Raw genomic sequence first — 23,929 nt, 5'->3', positions numbered from 1 at the left:
TGAAACCTAGGGACACTGTTGTGAGCACAGAATATAACAGCAGGGTGGGGCCTTAGAACACAGGATGTCCGAGCTGGAAGGACTCTTAAAACAGAGAAGGTCAGAGCTGGGAGGGCCCTTAGAGGAAAAGATGTCAGAACTAGGAGGGCCCTTAGAACATAGGATGTCAGGCTGGGAGGGCCCTTGGAACATAAAACAAGGTCTCTGAATTCCCCACTCCCTACTCCTCAATGAGTCTGTTCATCCCACCACTTGACCATTGGTGATTTTTTCTGGAATTGCTGGATGGAGCCGTTCTGAAGTGTTGTGCAAATTTAGTTCTTCTTGTCATCCACATTCAAGTCACGAATACCTTTTTTCAACATCCCTGATAAGTAGTCAAAGGGCCTCTGTTTAAACCCCTCCGGGGACAAGAAGTGCATGACTTCTCATAGGTGAGAAAAGAAAGAACACGGTGGATGGATGGATGGATGGATGGATGGATGGATGGATGGATGGATGAGCTCTTTGCAGACCTTAAAGAACTATTTTTTAAAAGTCCGTTATTTTTGCTTCCCCGGCCTGCACGGTTCATCAGTGCCTCCGAATGAGTCTGCCCTGTTTCCACTCTCCTCTTTGACAGTCCATTTTTCCACGCCCGGCTAGAGCTATGAGCCACCTTTCCCAAAGCTCCCAGTAGTCTTGAGCACGCAGCGACAAGCCCAGCCTCGCCCGTCGGTGTCTCCCCAACTCCGCAAGCACGGAATTTCCAGCCCCGAGGGTGGGAACCTTCCGGGCGGGGGCAGGGAGGATGCCCTTGGGCGGGGCTTGCAGACAAGGTGTGGCCTTGGGCCACGTAAGGGCCCCACAGAGTTCAGCTTCAAGCCCAGCAGCTGCCTGCCTCCGACTGAGTCTGAACCCAGACCTCCCAACCTTGACAACCTAGCTATCCTGCCACGGTGGGCAGGGCTGAGCGAAGGGCCCAGAGAAGACCCTACCCTGGTCCTCTTCCTTCCTCCATCTCTCCATTCCCTGGGGCTCAGAGCCCCCAGACGAGAGCAGGCTAGTCCCTCCACCTGCCCCTGGCTAGAGGCACAGGCTGCCCAGAGCAGCAGCAGCCACCCGGGACGCTTCCTGCCCGCCCCCATTCCCCCAGCCTGGACTGTCAGTGAAGCGCTGCTCCCCGCTTAACCTGCCCTGAGGCACCACGCTATGGGCCCCAGCGGAATCCGCATCTTCCAACTGGAACTGAGGCCCGGCGCCTATCACGGTGGGGAGCTGCTGAACGGCCTCTTGGTGCTGGAGCTGAGCCGACCCCTGCGAGTGAAGGGCCTGGACGTGGCAGCCAGGGGGGCCGCCGCCGTGCACTGGCTGGACAGCCGCAGCGTGGGCGTGAACGCCGTGTACAATGACTACGCGGCCTTCCAGAGCTTCCTGCGAAGTCGTAGACAGCTGCTTCCCCGAGGTAAGCCCCGCCCTGGGCCACACTGCCGGCTCCGAGGCCTCTTCCCCTAGCCGGGGGAAACAAGCACGTCTATTCTGGGTCCATGCCTTCTTGGTCTAGAAAATGGGCTTAACTTCCCCCCATAGTATCCTCTATTTGTGAAATTGGTCTCGGTTTCACCCACCACCCTGCCTCTGAAAACGGGCCTCGGTTTCCCCAGTTTGTTTCATTCCATCTGTGAAAATACACATCCTCTCCCCTGCTGACAAATGGTCCTCAGCTCACCTTCCCAATTCAGTTCAATTTCACCGGCATTTACCAAGCGCCTACTACGTGTGCATTCAGGCCTGGAGAACTGCCTGCCCCAAGGCATCTAGCCTGAACATGGAATGCTGAGTTGGGGAAACAGCAAGCAGCCAGTTTGCTGGGAGCTTAGAATAGCTATTATTAGCTATTATTAGAATGCTAGCATTTACCCTAGGGTACAGGAAAGGGAGTAACAAGAAACAATTCTGGAAAGGTAGATCTGAGTCGGTTTGAGAAGGGCTTTGAATGTCAAAGTAAAGAGTTCTTTAATGTGTGTGTGTGTGTGTGTGTGTGTACACATTTTTTTTTACAAAGGAGGCAATAGGGAGCCACTAAAGATGTTTGAGCCAGGGAGTGACATGGTCTGACCTATGCCTTCTCCTTAAATTATTTGGCAGCTCTGTATGTGGATGAGGGATTGAAGTGGGGAGAGACTGTAGGCAGGTAAAGCAATGAGGAAGCTGTTGCTGTAGGATGAGGCAAGGGGGCCTAAACTTAGGTTGCTCTGTGAATGAATGCATAAATGATTAAAGCATTTATTAAGCACTTAGCATGTACAAAGCACTTTGCTAAGCCATGAAAATATAAATAGAAAAGTAAGCAAGTTGAGGGAGACAACACATGGAAAGTTTCTGTTGCAAGTCAGATGGAAAAGTCCCATGATCCTCAGGGTGATGTAGTAGCAAAGCAGATGGTGATGCCTCTTCTGTAATGTCATTTCCTTTGATGAAATCATAACAGTTTCTGATGTTGAGCCAATGAGAATGCCGATGACTTTGGGGATGAGAAGAAGGCTTTTCTGGGTCTTCGGTAGCTGTGGCTACAGCCCCTGCAGGAGCAGGGCCAGGCTGCATCTCCATGGGGGCTGCTTCTAGGAGGATGCCTGAGGGCTCTAAGCTGGAAGCCCTGCTCTCCCCATGGCTCTTGTACTGGGATGCCTCCGTCAGGGTCTCAAGGGAGATGGTGGCCAACAGGGTAGGGGTTTGACTTGTCTGTCCCTCCCTCAGGGGTCCAGCAGCTTCATCTAGGCTGGCTTGCCTGCTTGGATATGGCCTCCGGGAGGCAGCTGGTGGGGATGGCTGGCCCCTTCTCCATAGGAGCTGTTCCTTGGATGATGGCTGTGAGGCCTGGGTTGGAAGCAGGATCTGTGGTCTGGGGGATGCTGCCAATCCTGGGGCTTCTGTGTCTATCTGACTTTTGGGGGCAGCTGTCCCAGTTGGTGATGAGGCAGGCAGGCCTCCCTCCCCTCAATGGTGGCTTTGGGGGCTGGGCTGGAGGCTGAGCTGGTGTTTTGTGAAGAGGGGCCCCTACTGTTCCCAAGGCTCTTGGGCTATCTTCATCAGGGTCTGAGAGAGAATGGTGAACATGGCAGTAGTGGGGCTGTCTTGCCTGCCTTTTTTACGCCAGTTGGCATTGGTGGCACAGCTGCTCCCTTTCTCTGCAGAAGCTATTTCCCCAGATGATAGCTGTGAAGACTGTGACTGGTGGGAAGAGCTGGGTGACATATTGTGGAGAATTTATAAGACCAGGAGGATTACGGTGTCCTCCAAAGAAAAAAGAGGGGAAGGAGAAGGTAACAAGCATTTATTAGACACCTACTATGTGCCAGGCCCTGTGCCAGGAGCTTTACAGATTTCTCATTTGGTCCTCACTGTAGCCCCGGGAGGGAGGATCCCATTTTTACACTGGAGGAAACTGAAGCAGAGAGAGGATAAATGACTTGCCTAGGGTCACATAGCTAGTAAGTATCTAACAGTGGATTTGAACTCAGGTCTTCCTGATTTCAGGCCCAGCACTGTAACCACTACCCCACCTAAGTGTCTCCAAAAAATATCAGTTTGGAGGAGGGGCAGGCTTAGGAAAGAAGATAAAGAATTCCATTTCAGATATGGAATGTTTGATGTATTCCAATGGGACATCCAAGTGGAAATGTCTGGCAGGTAACTACTAATGAGAGATTGGAGCTCAGGAAAGAGACCAGAGTTGGATGGACATGTAGATTTGGGAGTCAGCCATGATTCCCTGTCATCATGAGAGAATCCTTGACCCCACGGTTGATGAGATCACCGAGGGAGGGTGTAAGGAGAAGAGGGGAGGACTAGAGATCAGGGCCTTGTGGGACAGTGTGGGGTAGCAGAAGGGGCAGTTGACGTGGTACTTATTCGGGTACCTGAGGTCTTGCTTGAGTCACTAGACCAGAGTTCAAGGCCTGCCTCAACTACTTATTATTTCTGGGACTTTGAGAAAATCACATCATCTCATCTGTAAAATAAAAGAATTGAGCTAGATACTCTCTGAAGTCCCTGTGTGAATCCATGACACTCATATTTCGAGTGGATCAGAGGTGACTGAGAAAGACCGGGAAGAGGAGAACCAGGGGAGGACAGACCCCAAAGCCAAGGGAGGGATGGCTTTCTCAGAGAGCGTGGCCTACGGTGTCTGGAAAGGAAGAGGTCCAGAAGGCTGCAGTCTGACAAGAGACCGTCAGCCCCAGCGGGGACGTCACCGCTAACCAGGGAGTGGACCTTCATAGAGTGATGGGCTTAGAAGCTGGATCAAAGACGGTTGAGAAGTGAGTGTCAGGAGAGGACTTGGAGGCCATGAGGAAAAGGAAATGGCAAACTGCTCCAGCATCTTTGCCAAGAAAACCCCAACTAGGGTCACAAAGAGTCAGATGTGACTGAAATCCTGAAAACGACTAAACAAAGAATAGGGAAATATTTAACAAAATAAATAAAACTACAATAAAAGATAGATAACATTACATTTGAAAACAGTGTGCAGCCTGCAGGGATCTTTCTGTATGCCTTTCTACTTGAGTTAGGTACCCTGGTGTAGAAGATGGTTGGAATGGGATGTTGACCCTGTCAAGGAGAAGGGCCACCTCTTCCTCAGAGACTGGAGCAAAGGAAAAAAGAATGAGGAACAATATGGAAGGATTTTAAGGAATGGGGAAGGGAAGAAGAGTATCACTATGGAGGGGGATCTCAGTAAAGTACAAGGAAAGGCTTTGCATTGGAAAGGTGGGGGACAATGGGTATGGAATGTTGTATACATTGTCCCCAGATATCACTATGTGTCACCTGGTTTTGCAGTTTTCTTTGTTATAAGTGAAGGTTCACTGGCTATGGAGAGGGGGGTATAGGGAAGAGAAGATATATCCAGAAATTACTCTGATGTTAAAATTTTAAGCATCGATAAAACTTTAAAGTAATAAAGTAGGAGAGTGTCCTTTGTCTGCAGAGGAGGAGGGAAATGGGTTTGAGGAGAGAAGAGAAGGCTCAGGACAGTCATCGTGAGGCCTTTCATAATATGAAAGATCCATTTCTCTTCCCCATATCCCATGTCCCAGGAAGAGGGCCTTGGTTTCTCCTCTCCATTTCTAATTTGGGAAATGAAAGATTAAGCCCAGCCAGGAGCCTGGAGTTTGACCTAGTGTTGGGATGGTGAGGGGGAGGGTGTTTCTGGAGCCCTGAGCTGGCTGGCCAGCCTTAGACGGAATTAGGACGTTTGGACTCTAGTCCTGTCACGGCAGGAGGAGAGGGTTTGGTCTGTGCCCTGGAGGCTGAAATTTCCATTTGGGCCCTGCCACTGCCCAGCCAGGCTATGTCTGAGGTCTACCCTCTTCTCCTACCTGGGGACTGCAGGGAGGGGAGTTGATCCTGCCTCTCTCCCAAAGGGAGTGAGTGAGTCTGACGTTCCTGTGAGATACAAAGGGTGAGAAGTGGGAGAACCTCTAAGTTGGCCGTTTTACAGTTAAGGAAACAGGCTCAGAGATGGGAACTGACGTGCCCAGGACTGCACAGGCGGTAAATGGGCAGAGGTAGGATCTGAACCCAGGTCCTCGGACTCCCAGATGGTGCTCTTTTTACTCCACACTTGTTTTGTTTTTGGAGCTCCCCAGCTTGGGAGGCTGGACATAAGAGCTAAACGGGACCTTGCTGTCCATCTTGTCTAACCTACTTACTTTGCAGATGAGGCAGCTGAGGACCAAAGACATTAAAAATGACTTTTCCAAAATCCCGTAACTGAAGTGGCAGATTCCAACCCAGGAACTCTGATTCCAAATCCAGGACTTCATCTGCTCCTACTACAGAGGGAGAGACTGAGGCCTAGAGTAGGACAGGGACTTGTCCAAAGTCACAACGCCAGCTGCCATCATCAGTCAGTGAGTTTTTGTTAAGCACCTACTATGTGCCGAGCACTGGGCTGGCTTAGGGCTGGAGACATAAAGAAAAGATAGTCTCTGTCCTCACAGAGCTCCCAGCCTAATGGTCACCATTAGAGAGAAGACAGCATGATGCAGTGGAGGGGGTGCTAGATCTGGGGGCTGAGGACCTAGGTTCAAATCCTGGCTCTGCCACTTACTCCCTGTGTGCCCTGGAACAAGTCCCTTAACTGATCTAGGCCTCCGTTTCCTTCTCCATAAAAGGAGGGAGTTAGATGAGCTGGACAGTAAGGTGCCTTCTAGTTGTCCACCTATGATCCTGAACCTTCTCTGGCCCCTAATCCTGAATCTCCTCCCCTCCCCCCACCTTCCACCTCCACTGGAGGCCTTTTCCTCCTCCCTCTGTGTCTTCCCAGCTCAGTCCTTCTATGATGGGAAGGCTGCAGAGCCAGCCCAGAGGAGCTGTTTACACACAAGAAAGCAGATGAAAGGCCTGAGGTTTCCAGGTGTGAAGATGGAGCCCTTTGGCCCATGGGTAAATATTTACCCCAGAGTTTATGTCAGCTTGGAAGCAGGGAGGAGAGGCAAGAGGGTGGACTCCTGAATAGAGGGCAAAGCTGAGGAGCTGCCTGGTGTGGAACCACCACCAGGGCCCTTCCCCTCTCTTACAACCAGAGGGTCTCCAAGGCTCTGCATCCCCATCCCGGCCCAGTTCTCCCAGAGACTTTCTGGAGAAAGCCTCACAAGGGAAGGATACTGAACCCGTCGATCTGGGTTCAAATCCTGATTCTACCATTCACAGTGTGACCTTGAGGAGTTTGCCTCCCCTGTCTAGCCTCAGTTTCCTCATCTGTAAAATGAAAGAGTTGGAGCGTCCAGCTGCTACACTGAGTGTAATTCTGAAGGATGGAGGCCACGATTGCAGGCAGGTGGAAGAAGGGCAGAGCTGTTAAGTCAATGAAGAACCTGGGGGAGCGGGGGGAGTCGGATTCTTAGGGTACCTTTCAAATCACAGATACAGAGAAAGCCAACCCTGGGTGTGGGCACCAGGATCTGGGAGAACAGACAGAGGGTCCCCAGGTGTGTTCCGGGGTGGGGTTGAGCTGTGGTCACTTCTCCTCCCCCATACACCCCCTTTACCTCAGGAGCACTTTAAAACCAGCTGGGGCCCAGTAGGGACCCTTTCCTAAGGAAGCTCTCAGTAGCTTGCCCTGGGCCATTTACCATGTTGCCCGATCAGCTCTATCTAGCAAACCAGGCATGCCAAGTCATGGGCCAGGGCTGAAGTATGCAAAGCAGAGCCCTGACAGCCCCACCCTGAAGCCCCAGGGAGGCTCCTCCCCCCTCCACTTCATACAGCAGGCTGCAGGTCTGCTTGTTCATTCATAAGACATTCATTAAGCACCTACTATGTGTACAGCAGAGACAACAGAGTGGGGGCAGATCCAGAACCAGCCCCCCAAATGAGAAAGGCCTGGGTTCAAGTCCCAGATAGTGCCTAGCAGTGTGACCCTGGACAAGTGACTTTACCTCTCCATCTCCTAAGCAGCTAAGTTCTGAAGTAACCAACCTGGTATAGATTTGCACCGGTGGAGAGAGTTATGTCATTGGAAGTTCCCTGGGCCAATGAAATCACAGATTCTATTCCACTCCCCCACTCCTAATATTTGGAAGACTGCGGTGGGTGCTAGGAAGGATAAAAAATTTCCCTAAGACCAGAGTCCCAGGCCTCATAGAGCTTAACAGTCTAGTAGAGGGCTAAGGCACAAATATGGAATATTCTGGGACATAAAAGGTGAAAACTGTTTTGTGAGGTTCCAAAGACAGTCGTTACCAACAGTAAGGGCATCTGCAGGAGGGGGCATTGAGTGGGGCTTTAATAGATTCAAAAGGCAAAGAGGGAGAGAGGAGGCCCCTTTGAGCAAAGGTAAAGGAAGGAGTCAGGAAGGTGGGTGATGTGTTTGGGGGACAGAGGGTGGACCAGTGTGACCGGAGCCCAGGGCAGGAATATGAGAAGAGTCAGAAAACACAGAGGGTGGCATCAGGTCCTCAAGGGTCGGACAGAGGAGGTTAAATTTGGCCTTGTGGACACCAGAGAGCCCGTGGGAAAGTCTTCATGGGAAGGAGGAACTTGGCCAGACCAGCTCCATGAGGGAGATAAGCAGGTAAGGGACAGACTGGAGGCAGGAAGACTTGTTTGGAGGTTATTGTGATCACCTAAGTGAGTGGTGATGAATGGGGGTGGGGGCCGGGGTGGAGAAAGGACCCAGGTGGGAGATATTCTGATAGACTACGAATGGACCTAACTTAGGAGAGCAAAGAGTCCAAGATAACCCCCCAAGGGGTTTCAAACACAGGAGACTGAGGGAAAGGTATCACCATAGAGTACTATGGGTAATTCTGGGCCTAACTTTTTTCTTTTTTTTTTTTTTTTGCTAGGCAATCAGGGTTAAGTGACTCACCCAAGGTCACACAGCTAGTCAGTGTCAAGTGTCTGAGGTTGGGCCTAACTTTTTAGGAAGGATAGTGCAGACTTGGGGATCGGGCCATATGGGGATCGGCCAAAGGGGAAAGAGGGAAAAGGAGGAAGGGAACAAGCATTCATTAAGCACCTACTGTGTGCCAGGCACCGTGCTAAGCATTTTACACAGACTATCTCATTGGATCCTCACAATAACCCTGGGAGGGAGGTGCAGCTGAAGGAAGAGGGGGAGTTCAGCCTACAGAAGAGATAGTGGGGGGACGCGGGCTCCGCTTCTAATATTTGAAGGGCTCGTGTATGCAGAAAGGGCCAGGCTTGTCCTGTTTGGTCTCAGACAGCAGGGCTAGAAGCCCAGGGTGGAAGAGAGGCAGGTTTGGGGACATTTCCTAAGAATCGTCTCTGTCCAAAAAGGGAAATGAGCTGCCTGGAGTGGAAGGGAGTTCCTCCTTACCGGAAGTCACTAAGTAGAAGTTGCTGGGGATGTTAGAGAAGGAACTCAGCCAGATGCCAGTACTGCTCTCTCGCTTCTGTGAGTTGGTAATGGTGAAGATCCAAGCAGGAGAAAAAGTGTCATTGAGTCCTGTCAGTTGTGTCTGACTGTCCGTGACCCCGTCTGGCATCTTCAAGGCAAAGATACTGCAGTGGTTTGCCATGTCCTTCTCTAGCTCATTTTACAGATGAGAAAACTGAGACAAACTGGATTAAGTGACTTGCCCAGGGTCACACGGCTAGGAAGTGTCTGAGGTCAGATTTGAACTTAGGAAGATGAGTCTTCCTACCTCCAGGCCTGGCGCTCTATACACCGTGCCAGCTAGCTGCCTAGGAGCAAGTGTAGGGGAAGGATAACTCTTATTGGGCATTGTGAGTTTGTGATGTTGGCAGGACATCCAGGTGGAAGTGGCCTGAAGGCAGCTGGAGATGCAGGTCTGGAGAGCCAATGAGAGATCACGGAGATGTGGGAGTCATATACATAAACTGTTTAGGGAGAAAAGATCAGAGGGAAAGGGCCAAGGGTGACCACTTGGGCATGTCCACATTGAGGAGTTCCTGAGGTTTCATTTACATCCTGTGTTCTAAGGGCCCTCCCAGCTCTGGCATCCTGTGCTGTAAGGGCCCTCCCAGCTCTGATACCCTGGGTCCTAAGGACCCTCCCAGCCCTGACATTCTGGGTTGTAAGTTCATTCTAGCTCTCTGTTTCCTAAGGGCCCTTCCATTTTAGATATTCTTCAATTTTTTTCTTCTCCTGTTAAATTCCTAACCATCCTTTAAATCAGAGGACTTGGTTCTTAAAAACCATTCATTTGATAACTGTATTTCAATAAAAATGGTTTCATTTGTAATCCTACGTATTTGTTAATGCATTTACACAGATTATTCAGAAAAGGGATCCCAAGACTCCCAGAGGGGTCCATCACACACACACAGACACACACACACACACACACACACACACACACACACACACACACACACACAGAACAGTTAAGAAGTTTTGCTTTAAATTGGAGCTCAACACCATTTCCACCTCCTCCAGAAAGATTTCCCTGATTTCTATCCCACTCCCGTAAGCCTTTTGGGAACTAGATTCCTCCCTAGGGCTTCCCCTAGAGACTGTGCCTGCCACAGAATCAAAGGTTATCTGAGTTTCTGACTGTGTGCTCCAAGGAGGGGACCATTTCTTTCCTAAAACACTGACCCTTCCCCAGGACCGAGCTCTGCCATTTACATCAAGTGGTTTACTTTGCAGTAACTGAATTCCATGCCAGGGGGTTCCACAGCACCTTCCCGATTCCCCCAGTAGGTGTCACTACAAGTGCACAGTCAGACTATTCCAGGTGTCCAGTGGAGTGGGTGGGGACAGGTGGTGAGGACCGAGGAGGTCCAAGTCTGACCTCTGTGTCCTGGGCAGGAGCCAGGCTGAACTTGTGACTGGGTGTCCCAGTGTGAGGAAGGGTGGGGTTGGAAAGGGATCAGCCCTGGCTGTATTTTTCCATCCCTCTGGGATGCCTGGCCAGATTGGTGGGTGGGGGTAGCCACCTGGCCCAGTGGGCAGCATGAGGACTCAGAAACAGGGCCAGTAGACTGACTGCCTTCCTGAAAGTGGGCTCACCCCCTCCAGTCCAGCAGCCCCAGGAAATGCCCTCAGAGGGCCTGCTTCCTTCTTTGCCCCTTCCCTGGTTGCCACCCTAACCCCCACCCCCAGCACAGAGAAATCGTTTGATTCAGAGCTGGAAGCATCCTCTGGTTACCCACTCCTCCATTTTACTGATCAGGAAGCTGAGGTCCAGAGAAAGGAAGTGTGTTTTGTTTGAGTTTGTACATGCACGTGGTGAGAAGGGAGCTGAGGAGGGATTGGAACTCAGCTCTCCTTCCACTCCAAAGACACAGTCTGATAGAATGAGGAGAGCCCCTGGAGGTCAGACCTGGGTTCAAGTCCCTTGGCCCTTCTCCAATCTGTAGTTGGCCGTGCTATGTCCTTTCTGTCTCCTTAGTGGAGACATCTTGGCCATTCCTCAAACTCCTGGGAGGGAGGTCAGAGGGGGTCCATGCCTCTCTTGGACCAGGGGCATGTTTATCTCTTGAAACTCCTTCACGCGTGTTCCCTGAAAGTACAGTCTGATCTCACCCTCCCCCCTCCTGTGCCCTGCTCCATCGAGCCCTGCCCCCAGCCTCCATGGCCCTCTGCCACCCCCCCCACAGCAGGAGGCTGGCTGGCTCTGGCTCTGGGGGAAGAGATCGGGCTGAGCCTCCCCTTCTCCCCCACCCTTCCTCCAAGCCCAGCTTCCTGAGGACAGAGCCAGGCCCCAGGCAATGTAGGGACTCTCATCCTGATGGTTTCCAGTCCCCCAGCAGAGAGTGAGAGAGAGAGAGAGAGAGAGAGAGAGAGAGAGAGAGAGAGAGAGAGAGAGGAAGCAAAGGAGAAGGCGGAGGAAGAAGGGAAGGAGGGGAAGTGGGTGGACATGGGCACTAGGGCAGGTGAGTCACCAGAACCCACAAAAGCTGGTGCCGGAACAGGACAAGGGGTCAGCAAGGGAAATGATTGCATCCTGGGAGGGAAAGCTGATACCCTCCCTACCCTTGCATTCAAATCCCTCTGCTCCTGCACTTCCTCACTCAGTCTCTTTCAATCTTTAAGAACCTACTCTTAGAAGAAAAAGAGCTGCAGTGGAAAGACCATTCATTAGGCTTGGAGTCAGAAACCTGGGTTCAGATCCCACTTCTGTGACTCATGACCTGAGGTGAGTGAGTCCTAGGAGCCTCCAATTACCAACAACAACTGTACTAACTGCTTGACCAGGCTGTTATGGGGCTCAAATGACATCACAAACTTTGTAAGCCTTAAAGCTCTTTAGAAATGAGCCATCATCATCATCATCATCATCGCTAACATTTATGTAGCACCTACTGTGTGCCAGGCACTTCACAAATGTAATCTCATGGGATCCTCACAACAATCCTGGGAAGTAGGTGTTATTATTATCCCCATTTTACAGATGAGGAAATGAAGGTAAACAGAGGTTAAGTGACTTAACCAGGGTCACAAGTAAGTGTATGAGGCTGGATTTGAACTCGTCTTCCTGACTCCAGCCCTTCTACATCCTCATTTTTTTTCAAAAGAGAATCATAGGGATACTAGCTCTAAAACTAGAAAGGATCTCAGGGGCTGTCTAATACAACCCTCTCATTTCACATATGAGGAAACTGAGGCCCAGGGTCACATAGGCAAAGAGTGACAGAATCCTGGGAAACTAAGGTCCTCTGGCTCCCAGCCTGGAGCCCTTTCCCCTTCTGCCATGCTGTCGCCACCAAAATGAGGAAATGAAGCAAAACACGCAAAACAAAGCAAAATCTTAGAGCAAGTACAGCAAAGCAAAAATCTTAGAGCTGAGATTTGAAGGCAGAGCCTTCTGATGACTCAGATTCTCTTTCTCTCATGCTTACTCTTTAATATCTCTCTTGCAAGATTCTTCCTCTGACCCTTTCTTACTAGCTATGTGACCAGGGGCAACACATTTATGTTTCCATTATCTTGATTTCCAAATACATACACCTCCCAACCATCCAGCCATTGTAACTTGACTGTCATGTTGCGTGGAGGAGAAATCAGCAGTAATCAGCGGAGTTAAGGGGGATTGGGAAAGGTTTCCTGTAGAAGGTGAGACTTTTGGCTGGAATTTGAAGGAAGCCAGGAAAGCCAGAAGGCAGAGATGAGGAAGGAAAATACTCCAGGCATGGGGGACAGCCAGACAAAAAGCCCAAGTGTCTGACAGTGTCTGCAGAATTCTGTACCCATAGCCCTCACCCCCTGCAAAGAAGAGAAGGTCACTCTCACTCTTTCACATTCTTTCCCTCCCTCTCTTACTCAAACATAAGCTCAAATTCACTGTCACCAGTACATAAGGTCATTCCTCCTCCTAGGCACAAATGGTCACACACACACACACACACACACACACACACACACACACACACACACACACACTCATAATGGATGGGGACCTTAGGGTGAGGAGTCCCATCCTGGGTCCCAGCTTTAAACAACGATGTACCAGTTTTCTAGAAAGATGGGAACATTCTGCTCCTGCCCAACTAGATGGGTGGGTGGAAGTCTGCCTCTCCAATACTGGCCATGCCTGGGCTGATCTCACAGCTGAGGCCCCCACACCTGGGCCTGGGCCAGTAGGCAAGCTCTCTTGGGAAGAGGAGCCTTCCTGACCTCCTGATCTCCCCCCCCCAGGACCTCTCCCAGGAGGATTCCAGCCCCATGTGTCCCTGCCAATGCAACGCCCTTATTCTCTCCTTCCCTTCTCACAGACAGACTGATGTCGGGGGGAGGGAGGGAAGGGCTGTGGGAGAGGGAACAGAAGCAGCACACCCCCCTCTTCCCCCGCTAAGGAAGAGAAATTAGTTTTATTCTCCTCCACCGGAGAGGGCGGAACTAAAACAGTAGGGGGGAGTTACAGAAAGACAAATTTTGACTTGATGTCAGTAAAAACTTCCTAACCATCAGAGCCTGCCTAAAATGGAATGGGGCAAAGGGGGTCAGTGGTCAGAGTGCCTGCCAGTCCTGGAGTCAGGAAGACATCTTCCTGAATTAAAATCCAGCCTCAGATACTGGCTAGTTGTGTGATCCTGGACCAGTCACTTCACCCTGTTTGCCTCAGTTTCCTTCTCTGTAAAATGAGACAGAGAAGGAAATGGCAAACCACTCCAGTATCTCTGCCAAGAAAACCCCAGAAGGGTCACAAAGAGTCAGACAAGAATGAAACAACTGAACAACAACCAAAGTGGAATGGGTGACTTTGAGAGACAGTGGGTTCCCTTTCCTTGGAGGATTTGAAGCAAAGCAGGCACGGCAATCTGGCCAGTATTTTTCTGTGGGGATTCCTTCTGTGTATGGGTTATACTAGGTGACCACTGTGGTCCCTCCCTAGGGAAAGCCTGGGACTACAAATACATAAAGCAAAGTCAGTTCTTGTACTGGAGCACTCCACTTAGGATGATCCCTGAAATGAAAATAAAACGATGTAAATAGAGGAAGGTCCAGAAAGGCTTATAGGATCATTGTTTTTTAGAGAGGGAAAGAAGGGACTTCCCAGACCATCTGATCATACTCTCTGGTTTTACAGAGAGGGAAACTGAGGCCCGGGCAAGGTAAGTGACTTACCCAAGGTCCAGATGTATCTGTGCTCTTTCTACCCGAAGGCACTGGTGGATTCCTCTTCCCAGGAGGTCTGTAAGGAGGAGTCTGTAAAGAGGAGTCTTGTAAGGAATTCCCCCTCTCAGGAGGCCGTGAAGAGCCTTCTGGTTCTGGTAGGAGAAGGTCTAGAAGGCCTCTTTATTCACTTTCTGCTCAGGGACTCTGTAATTGAGGAAATCCCAGCCTTGTTTCCCCTTCACTTTGTTAAACTGACTGATTAACTAGCTCCTTGGGGGGGGATGGGAAGAGGGGGGTTGAGGAGTGAGTGTATCCTCCACAATTTCCCTCCCTGCTCTAAGCTGTGGGGAAATTCCCAGCTCTGCCCAATAGTTCCATCTCTAAAAAGCTCAGCACAGCGCCTGGGAAAACGGTTTCCAACCTGTACTGATGCCTAATCCTTACTTAGAACACAGAATGTCAGAGCTATAGGTGCGGAAAGTGATCTCCGAAGATGAAAAGTAACTTGTCCCAGGGCACCATCTTTTGTTTCGAGCCACAAGCTCTTTCCGCCACCCCCAATTAGTGAACAGTCCTAAAGAAGTTCAGCCCTGAGGGTTGGAGGGGGGCGGGGATAGGTAGAAAGGTAGTGAATCTTGGCCCAGGGCCACGGACTCCTTGGCGCTCAATAAATATATTAAACTGAAAAAGCCCCAGGGGTCGGGAGGCTGGACTTCTGGGTTCTAGCGCTCCTGGTTCCATTACCTTACTGTGTGACCTTGGATCAGTCCCTTAATCCTCCCGGGGCTCAGTTTCCCCATTTGAGGGCACTGGACTAGATTCTTCCTCCGACCCTTTATTCCTAGCTGTGTGACCAGGGACAAGCCACTTTCTTCGCCAGCCCCCAGAGTTTTGCGTTCTCTCTGTAAAACGTGGACAGACCCCGTCTCAGAGAATGGTTTTGAGGTTCTAGAGCGACGAGACCGGCTCTAAGGGGCTCGGCCGACTTTAAAGCAATAAATTGGCCTCTTTATTATTGGGCGTGGTTTGGGGGTGAGGGGCTGGTTCTAAGATCCCTCAGGCTCTTTAATTGAGATGTAATTCCAACCCTTTATAACTGAAGGGGGGGAGGGTCCAACGGGCTGGACTTTGCCCGGGCCGCTCCCTCGAGCTAAGGAAGGGCAGTCGGGGCCCTAGAGGCTTCTGGTTGTTGGTGTGTAGGTGAGGGGTGGGGTAGCACCGAGGCCTCCGGAGGCCTGGGGTCCTGGGGTGCGCGACGAGCCGCTAGGCACGCAGGAACCCAGCGGCCGGAGATCCCGGGCCCTCCACCTGGGCGGGGGAAGGGGACGGCTCTCCCACGTGTTTGTTTTTCTTCGCCGCCGCGCCCCGCCGTTAGCCACGCCTCCGCCGCCGCGCCATTGGCCGCGCCTCCTCAGGGGCTCGCGGAGCGGCGCCGCCATTGGCCGCAGGCCTCTTCTCGGCCCGCCCCTCGCCACATAAAAGGTGCTGCAGGCGCCCTCGGGAAGTAGAGCCTCCGAGTGAGGCAGCTTCTGGTACGTGCAGGTGCGTGCTGTGGCCTCCGCCCCACTCTCGCCGATCTCCTGTATCCGCGATGATCTTCGACAAGGTGAAGCGCTTCGCCGTCTTGCTGGACGGGCCCGAGCCCGAGCCCGCTTTCAGCGGCGGCCAGGCCGTGTCCGGGACGGTGCTGCTGGAGCTGGCGGCCGCGGCGCGGGTGGGAGCCCTGCATCTCCAAGCCCTGGGCTGCGCCCGGGTGCACTGGACCGAGTCCCGCAGCGCTGGCTCCAGCACCGCCTACACGCAGAGCTACAGCGAGCAGGTGGAGCTGGTCAACCACCGCGACATGCTGCTGGCCCCAGGTACGGCCCCCCCACACCGGCGCTGACGCCCAGAACCCTGGGGATGGGGGTGGGGCGCACCGTAGGGCGCCGGAGCAGCGGCTGCGACCACCTGGAGCAGCCAGCCTACCCAGTAGCCTCTGCACTCTCCTCCCCTGGAGTGCGGATGAAGACGATCCTGGCAGTCTGAGCGGATCACTCCCTGGTCGGTTTTGTTCGTCTGGGGAAGAGTCGGTCCTAATTAAGGTCCCTTAGCCTGCCCTACAGTTCTCCAGCCCCGCCCCCCTCACAAACCTCACCGAACCCCCCCTCAATCTCTTCCGACTTTCAGACTCTGGGGACGCTACTACCTTAACAGCCGGGAAGGCACGAGTTCCCCTTCAGCTTCCAGTTGCCCACGTAAGTGTCCGAGCTGGGCAGCTCTTGATGGGACCCGGGGACTGACACCCCAACCTATTACTGTGGGTACTAAAAAAACCAAAGGGCCTCTGCGGGTGGTACCACCTAGTGTCCTCCCATCTGTGGCTGCTTCCCTCCCCTCTCCCCTCTTCTTCTCCCATCCCTTTTCATTCTTTCTGTGTCTGTCCTCTCACCAACCCCCTTTTCTCTCTTTCTTCCATGACCATCTTTCTCTCTGTCTCTTTCCCCTCTGTTTCCTTTCTCTCTGGGCTACCCAGTCTCCCCCAACAGCCCACATGTACGTTCATGCTCAGCCCTTCCTAAGAAACCAAGTATAGATAGACGGGGTTTCCTGTAAGTTCTTTCCCAGTGCCTTCCACCCCCAGATTCTTACCTACATCTCTGCTGGCTAGGACTTTGGTGACCTCATTTGAAGGGAAGCATGGGAGTGTTCGATACTGTGTGAAAGCCAAGCTCCATAGACCCTGGGGCACAGCCAAACGGGCCAGAAAAGAGTTCACAGTGATCGAGCCCATCGACATCAACACTCCTGCCCTGCTGGTATGTCAGTGGACAAGTAACATCACTGAGGCCGTTCTCCCCCTTCTGTCCTGGAGGCTAGCCACCCCTCTTTTCCAGTGCCACCTTTGGGTACTAGTCTAGGGAGTACACCCATTCCCGGCTCTTGGCCTTGACTTTGCATACCCTGGGTGCCCTGAACTATGCCAACAAGCTGCATTAAAGGAGGATCTTTAAGGAACTCATCATATGACCTTGAGCAAAACGTCCAACTCTCTGGCTTTAGTTTCCTCACCTGCCCAAAGGGTGATCATATCTCTACCTCATGGGATGAAGTGAAATAATAATAGGTCATAGACTGATCGAGGGAATCTTGTCCCATCCCCTCGTTAAAACAGAGGTGGGGAGAGGGGAGGGAACTTGTGGTCCCCACAGCCAGTGAGTCACAGAGCAGGACTTTGGAAAAACCATTTGCAGAGGGTTTATGTGGAGCATGGCTAGAGGCAGCCTTAAAGCCAGGAGGACTCCTGACCGTACTGACTGGCTAACTCTGGACAAGTCACTTCACCCATCAGTGCCCCAGGCAGCACTGGGAGTAAGAAAAGCCATTTCTTTATTTTATTTAGAGGCAGTTGGGGTTAAGTGACTTGCCCAGGGTCACACAGCTAGTAAGTGTCAAGTGTTTGGTCTGAGGTCGTATTTGAACGAAGGTCCTCCTGACTTCAGGGCCGGTGCTATATCCACTGCGCCACCCAGCTGCCCCATAAAAGCCATTTCTTAAGCGCCTACTCTTCGCCAGCTGCTGGGGCTGCAGACTCAAGTGGAGCTGACCCTTCCTTGGAAGAGCTCACGTTTCCTCCCAATAGAGCGTAAGCCCATTGCAGGCAGGCACAGTTCCATTTGGGTCTGTAGCCCCAGTGCCCAGCACTGTGGCTGCCCCTTCACAAACACTGGTCTGAACCAGCCAGAGTTTCTTGGGATGAGAAAAGGTACAGAGAGGTTGCACCCACCCCAGCCCTTCCAGTGTAGAAGCAGGTGTGGCTTTGGTGTGGATAAGCTCTTGTTTATTTTTGCTTTTTGGGTTTTACTTTTTCACAGGAGCCTCAGGCAGGTGTGAAAGAAAAGATGGCTCGAGCCTGGTACTGCAATCGAGGCCCAGTTTCCATCACAGCCAAGATTGACAGGAAAGGCTATACCCCAGGTAACTGGGGCACTGGGTGTTCACCTGAATCCTGGTGGGGAAGTCCAAAGGGAGGCTGCTCCTTCTTTATCTTTTATCTTAACCATCTGCCGAGGGGGCCAGTGACAGCCAGCTGAGCAAGCTGGTCTAGACTAGACCGTGTGGTGTAGCTACTATTCTGTGGGGGCGGGAGGAGCTCCCTGTACAGGTCGGTCCCCGAAGGAAAGGGGCCACGGGGAGAGTACAGACCACTTCATCTTTGTCCCCTCACCCCTTCCCCATTTCTGGCTCTGATTTGGCCCAAGGCCTTGGCAAATTCCCCTTCTCCCTGAACCACAGAGATTTCCCATCTGTAAAACGGGGACATCGATTCAAAGCTGGAAGGGACCCTGGAGAGTTAAACCCCCTCATTTTAACAGAAGATTCAGTGACTTGGTTAGGGTCTGCTGCGGGATCAGATCCCCTGTTTTGGAAAGTCTAACTAACTAACATTCCATCATTGTGAGCCTAATTAGGGGGGGGGCCAGACTCTTACCCCAGGCTCTCCTCATTCCCTCCTCATGCCGTCATCCATCTTCTCCCTCCCAGGTGAGGTCATCCCCGTCTTTGCCGAGATAGACAATGGCACTAGCAGGCCAGTTGTGCCCAAGGCCGCCATTATCCAGACCCAGACCTTTGTCGCCCGTGGGGCCCGGAAGGAGAAGAGATCGGTGGTGGCGAGCATTGTGGGGGAGCCCGTCGCCGCGGGGAAACGGGAGCTCTGGCAAGGGCGAGCACTGAAGATTCCTCCCGTGGGACCTTCCATTCTGCAGTGCCGAATTCTCCATGTGGATTATTCTCTCAAGGTAGGACACTCAGCTGAGTGGTGTGGATTGGGGGGGTGGGGTCCCAGGAGTACCAGAAGTGGGGGCCATCTGACCCTGGTGGAATTAGGTGCCTTCTGCTCTGAGCCTCAGTTTCCCCCATCTGTAAAATGCACTGGTTGGACTAAGATCTCCTCCAGCTCTTAAAGCCTCTGACAATTAGAGATCCTTGATACTTGCAATTCGATTCAGTAAGCAGTGACAGGAGGTACCTAGGATGCAGAGACAAAAGCGAAGTGTGACCCCCGAGCAGCTGCCTTTGCCGGAGTTTACTGTGGGGTCAGTTGAGATAGTTAAGGGTGTTTAGCCTGGACCACAGAAGGCCGAGGGAGGAGGGGACCATGGGGCTGTGGTCCTTGTCTTCAGGGATGTTCAGGCTGTCCTAGAGAACCTGGTTCTGCTTGGCCCCAGAAGGCAGAGGGGGAAGTGAGCGGGGCAGGTTGAGTCCTGAGGTCGGCAAGAACTGACTGGTAATTAGTAGGAGTTGTTCGGTCGTGTCCAACTTGACCCCTTTGGCTTTCTTGGGTTAAATGACTTGTGCAGGGTCACACAGCTTGGAAGTGTCTGAGGCTGATTTGAACTCAGGAAGAGGAGTCTTCCTGACTCTAGGCCGGGTGCTCTATCCACTTGGCCACCCAGCCTGCCCCATTAGAGCTACCCCAAAATGGAATGGCCTGCCTGGAAGTAAGAAGTGCCTTTGAGCTGAGCCTAGTTAAGGTACAGAGGAGTATTGATTCTAGGGCAGGGCTTCTTAAACAAACTTTTTTCCACTCTGCCCCTTCAGTGCTTTTAAACGGTGGGTCTCCCGCACTGGGGGTTGAGACCCACCATTTAAGAAACGCTGAAGGTGATGTCCAAAGCCCAAGGTATGTAATAAGCCTGAGAAGCAGGATTGGAACTCGAGTCCTCAGATTCCAGAGCATGTGCTCTTTAGAAGGGACTGCTGCCCAGGTATAGGGTGGGCTGTGGGTGCCTAGAAACCTCTTGTTCTAAGGATCTAGGTCAGGCATGTCCAAACTTTGGCCCACAGGCGCACCAGAGGATTTTAGGTGGCCCACCAAACAATGTAGAGGCTGTTTTCCTCTTTGGCAGGGCACAGGTTGTGCAGCCTGATCTAGGTGGTTCTAGAATGGGGTTCCAGGTTTCTCTTAAACTATGCCCACCGGGGAGGATGCTCACTGGAGTTCAGTGTGGAGTGCAGCACTTACATCTGCTGCCACATGTAGGCCCCTGTGTTTCATGGTGGGGAAAGCACTGGCTTTGGAGTCTTGGTGAGCTGGAAGACACCAAGGCCTCCTGGGCTCCAGGCCCAGCCCTGACACATGCTCCCCGTGTGACCTTGTTTGGGCAAGTCCCATAACTTCTGCACCTCAGGCCCTTCTGTAAAGTGAGAGGGGTTGGACAAGAGGGCCCCTTTCTGCCCTACATCTGGGACCTTAATGGGGCCTTGCTGGGTCAGAGAACTAAGAGAAGTTTAAGGGAGGAAGAAACCGCTTCCTTCTGATCCAGGAGGACTTCAGGGAGGAGGTGGAGCCTGAATTGGTCCCTGAAGGAAGAAAGGGGAAGGGGCACCGATCTTCCAGGGCAACTGTGCCAACATTATCCTTGAAATGCCTCAGACACATTACTTGTTCTTAGCTGAGGGTGAGGTGGCACTAGTGTTGATGCCTGGTACGGCCTGGGCCCCGAGTTCCAATCTACCAGGAAGCAGGGATGGGAGAAGAGGGGAAATCCTAGTCCCTGCCCTCAGGTAGCATGAAGAGAAGGAGACTGACACTCAAGGCCCTGAAAGGTCACTTCCACCTCCTCACAGTAGGTAGGGAGGTTGGATAGGGGTTCATCCCATTTGGCAGATGAGGAAACTGAGGCCCAGAGGGGGAAAATGACTTCCAAGAGTCAGGCTGACAGTCACAGAGCAGAGCTAAGACTAGAACCCAGGTCTCCTGACCCTGGGTTTTCATCCCAGCCCAAGCTGTGTGACCTTGGATGAAACCCTTCCCTTCTGTGTCTCAGCTCTTTCACATGAAAAATAAAGATAATAAGACCTGTGCTAGCTATCTCTGGGAGTTGTGAAAGAGCCATGTTCTTACGTGTCCTGTGTGACTGTGTGATTGTGTATCAGAGGCAGTGAGGCCTAGTGGCTGGAGTGGTAGCCTCCAAGCCGGAAAGAGCAGGGTGCGAGGCTTGCCTCTAACACACACAGATGCAGTCTGCACTGGTGAAGGGAGTTTCCTCACCAAGGAAGTTCCCACCATCTGGAGGGTCTGGTCCAAAGACACAGTAATACCAAGTATTACAGGACATCTTAGAGCTACAGAAACAAAGCCGTCTTTGCCCTCAGGGTATTTACCTTCAGCTCTGTTTAGTGCCTGGTGTCTGAGGAGGGGGAAGAAGAGGTTCACTTCTCAGTCAGTCGGTGCTTGGACATTCTGGCTCGCCCGCCCACTGAGCCCAAACGTAGCACCTTCCCCCTCCAGCGTGCGCACCTCCCCTGCCTTTGGCCTTCCTTGCTCCCAACCCCTCTGCTCCTCGATTCCTTCCCAGGTCTGTGTGGACATCCCAGGCACATCCAAGTTGCTCCTGGAGCTGCCCCTTGTCATTGGAACCATCCCGCTGCATCCGTTTGGCAGCCGGACATCCAGCGTAGGTAGCCAGTATAGCGTCAACCTGGACTGGCTGCATATGGCCATCTCCGAGCAGCCCGAAGGTGAGTCTGTGAGCCCACACCAGCTGAGGGACCTTCAGGGGTCATCCGGGCTGGTGCCCTGGGATATGCAGACTGAGGTCCAGAGAAGGGCCATGACTTGCAGAACTAGGACTAGGCCCCAGGCCCCCCCCCGACTCCCCAGGCCCTGGGGCCCTTTCTGAGGCACCAAGCTGTCCACTCTGCTGCTGGCTTCCATCCACATCTGGGCTCAGCACTGACTTGTGTGGGTGGACGCCTCGCTTCTGTGCCCACATTTTTTACTGCCGTTAAAATGAGAGTCCAAATGCCTGAGAACCAGGCAGGGGCTGAGGTCAGGCCCCCGAGATCCCTTCTTCCACCTCTCTGTTAGCCCATGACCTCCACTTCCCTGCTGAGAGTGGGATGGGAAGGCTCAGGCAGGTGGGAGGGCCTTCTCAGTGAGCAGGACCAAGCCAGGATGAAAGAGGGGGCAGACGTGGGCCTCTGGAGCCGAGGGACACTTCCACTTTGGCCTCACTGCCTCCCCAGCTCCCCCAGAGTACTCCGACGTGGTGTCTGAGGAGACAGGCCCAAGCCTCTCGCCACCACCCCAAGAGTCCAGGAGCAGCCAGGCCCCGGAGGGCCCTTTCTTTGCCTACATCCAGGAGTTCCGCTACCGTCCACCTCCCCTGTACTCTGAGGTCAGCCAGCCGCTTTTCTTGGCTTTGGGGGTGGGACCTTGGGAGGATTTTCTTTGGGAAATTTCCCTTTGCTGGGGTTCGTTCACTGAAGATCCCTCAGTTGGGGGAGGGGGATTGTCAGAACTAGGGCAGGGTCATTTTTCCTCTCTTCCTGCCTCCCACATCCATTCCACCTGGATTTGCCCTCCCATGTAGGAGTGGGTGGGCTTTTTTAATCAAATTTCTAGAAAAATAAAAATCTATTTTCTCTCACTTCTATCCATTGGAGAAAGAAAAACATAAAGTAAAGTCCTAACAAAACAGATTCCCACCTTGGCCGGGTCCAAAAGCATGCCTCCTTGTGTGCTACAAGGCCACGGCCTGCCACAAGTGGTTTGGGCTGTCGGGGGTGGACCTCAGGGTCCCCGGGGACGCCCAGGGCACTCCTGACTCTCACTTTCCTTACAGGTGGATCCGAACCCTCCCTTGCAGACCATTCGTCGGCGATGCATGACATGTTGAAGCCCAGAGGCAGTGGCTTTGATTCTGACCAGAACCAGCTCCTGGGATCCGATAAAGGGCATCCCAGCTGGAGTGAGGCCAAGGAGGCCCTCTGATCCGCCCTAAGGGAGAGCAGGCAGCTCGAACGCGCTCCTGAGGCTTTGGTGGCGATGGCGGGGGCACGGGGAGTCTGCTCCCCATGACTTTAGGATTCAGCTGCTGAGTCCCCCTCTTTTCCAGCCCCAAGCTGCTTTTGGGTGAAGATGGTCGCTGACGGGAGGCCATTTTGTTCTTTCTGGAGACTACTCTAAACTTCTTTGGCTTGGAAATGGGAGAGTATTTCTGCCCCTGTGCCTTCATTGGAAGATTGCAGAGGTGAAGCCCCTGGAGGGGTTCAAAGAGAAGCTATGGCTTGGCCACACACGGGAGAACCACCCCTAGAGGCTGGGGCCCTCTCATCCACAGGCTGGGGCCTTTGCCTACAGACTGCCTCATTTTGGACCAAGAAAAAGCTATCCCTTTCCCAACCAGACACCTGAGAATGCTGGGCTTGGCCATGGAGTGGGTGGGCCAAGGCAGCAGGAGCTTATGGGGCTGGCCCTACAAGCTGAGCCTGGGGAAGGGGGATGGATGGAGTTAGGGGTGAATGAGGGGGCAGAGCTTTATGAGGGATGGCCCGTGGGTGCTAAAAGTGGGCATGGCCGTGGGCTGGACGGCCCTTCTGAAGCTGGTGCTAAAGCTGGGAGGGACCAAGGGGTCTCTAGTCCACAGATGCCCCCCACCCGGGCCTCTGGCAACAGAAGCCTTCCCCTTCCAGAGCCCACCACAGTGCCCAGCTCAAAGCTAAGCAATGCATGCTAGGCTAGCTCCTTCCTTTCATGAGCAAGTATCCGCTTGGCCTTGGCTGCAAACATGCTGATCAGCACTGTGGTTTTGATGAAATCAAAGAACATTCGGGGAGGCTCCTCTTTTTGTACAGTTTTTTGTTTGAAAATAAATAAAAGTGAATACCGTGCTTTCTACTGAGATGGATGTTGGTTTTCTCTGTTTCACCCCTAAAGCAACTTACCTGAATAATAGTTAACCTTTCTAAAGTCCCCTAAGGTAATAGGATTTGAAGGTGGGTTTCTCTATTTTAAAAATCCCTTTTTTTTTAAATTTTGAGTTCCAAATTCTCCCTCCCTCCAGCTCCTCCCCCACCCATTGAGAAGGCAAGCAACACGATACCCATTATCCATGTGAACTC

General features: G+C 52.5%; 1 protein-coding gene and 1 pseudogene across 1 annotated transcript; one reads left to right on the top strand and one right to left on the bottom strand.

Annotated features, from left to right (window-relative positions):
* The first annotated feature begins 1,368 nt into the window (after nt 1-1,368).
* ARRDC2 (arrestin domain containing 2) lies at nt 1,369-23,709 on the top strand. The gene is given in 10 exon segments (XM_021009010.2): nt 1,369-1,444; nt 15,581-15,897; nt 16,208-16,230; nt 16,232-16,275; nt 16,689-16,836; nt 17,893-17,995; nt 18,563-18,819; nt 21,382-21,544; nt 22,052-22,203; nt 22,651-23,709. Coding segments are annotated over 9 exon segments (1,212 nt in total). The 5' UTR covers nt 1,369-1,444; nt 15,581-15,629; the 3' UTR covers nt 22,705-23,709.
* On the bottom strand, nt 1,971-11,013 carry LOC144457105 (uncharacterized; annotated as a pseudogene).
* Nucleotides 23,710-23,929: the final 220 nt, after the last annotated feature.

This window comes from Phascolarctos cinereus, unplaced genomic scaffold, assembly GCF_003287225.1.
Source record: "Phascolarctos cinereus isolate Bilbo 61053 unplaced genomic scaffold, phaCin_HiC Scaffold_4;HRSCAF=312, whole genome shotgun sequence".
In the NCBI taxonomy this organism is placed as follows: Eukaryota; Metazoa; Chordata; class Mammalia; order Diprotodontia; family Phascolarctidae; genus Phascolarctos; species Phascolarctos cinereus.
The sequence above is the reverse complement of the archived record's forward strand: the minus strand, read 5'-3'. Positions and strand labels throughout refer to the sequence as shown.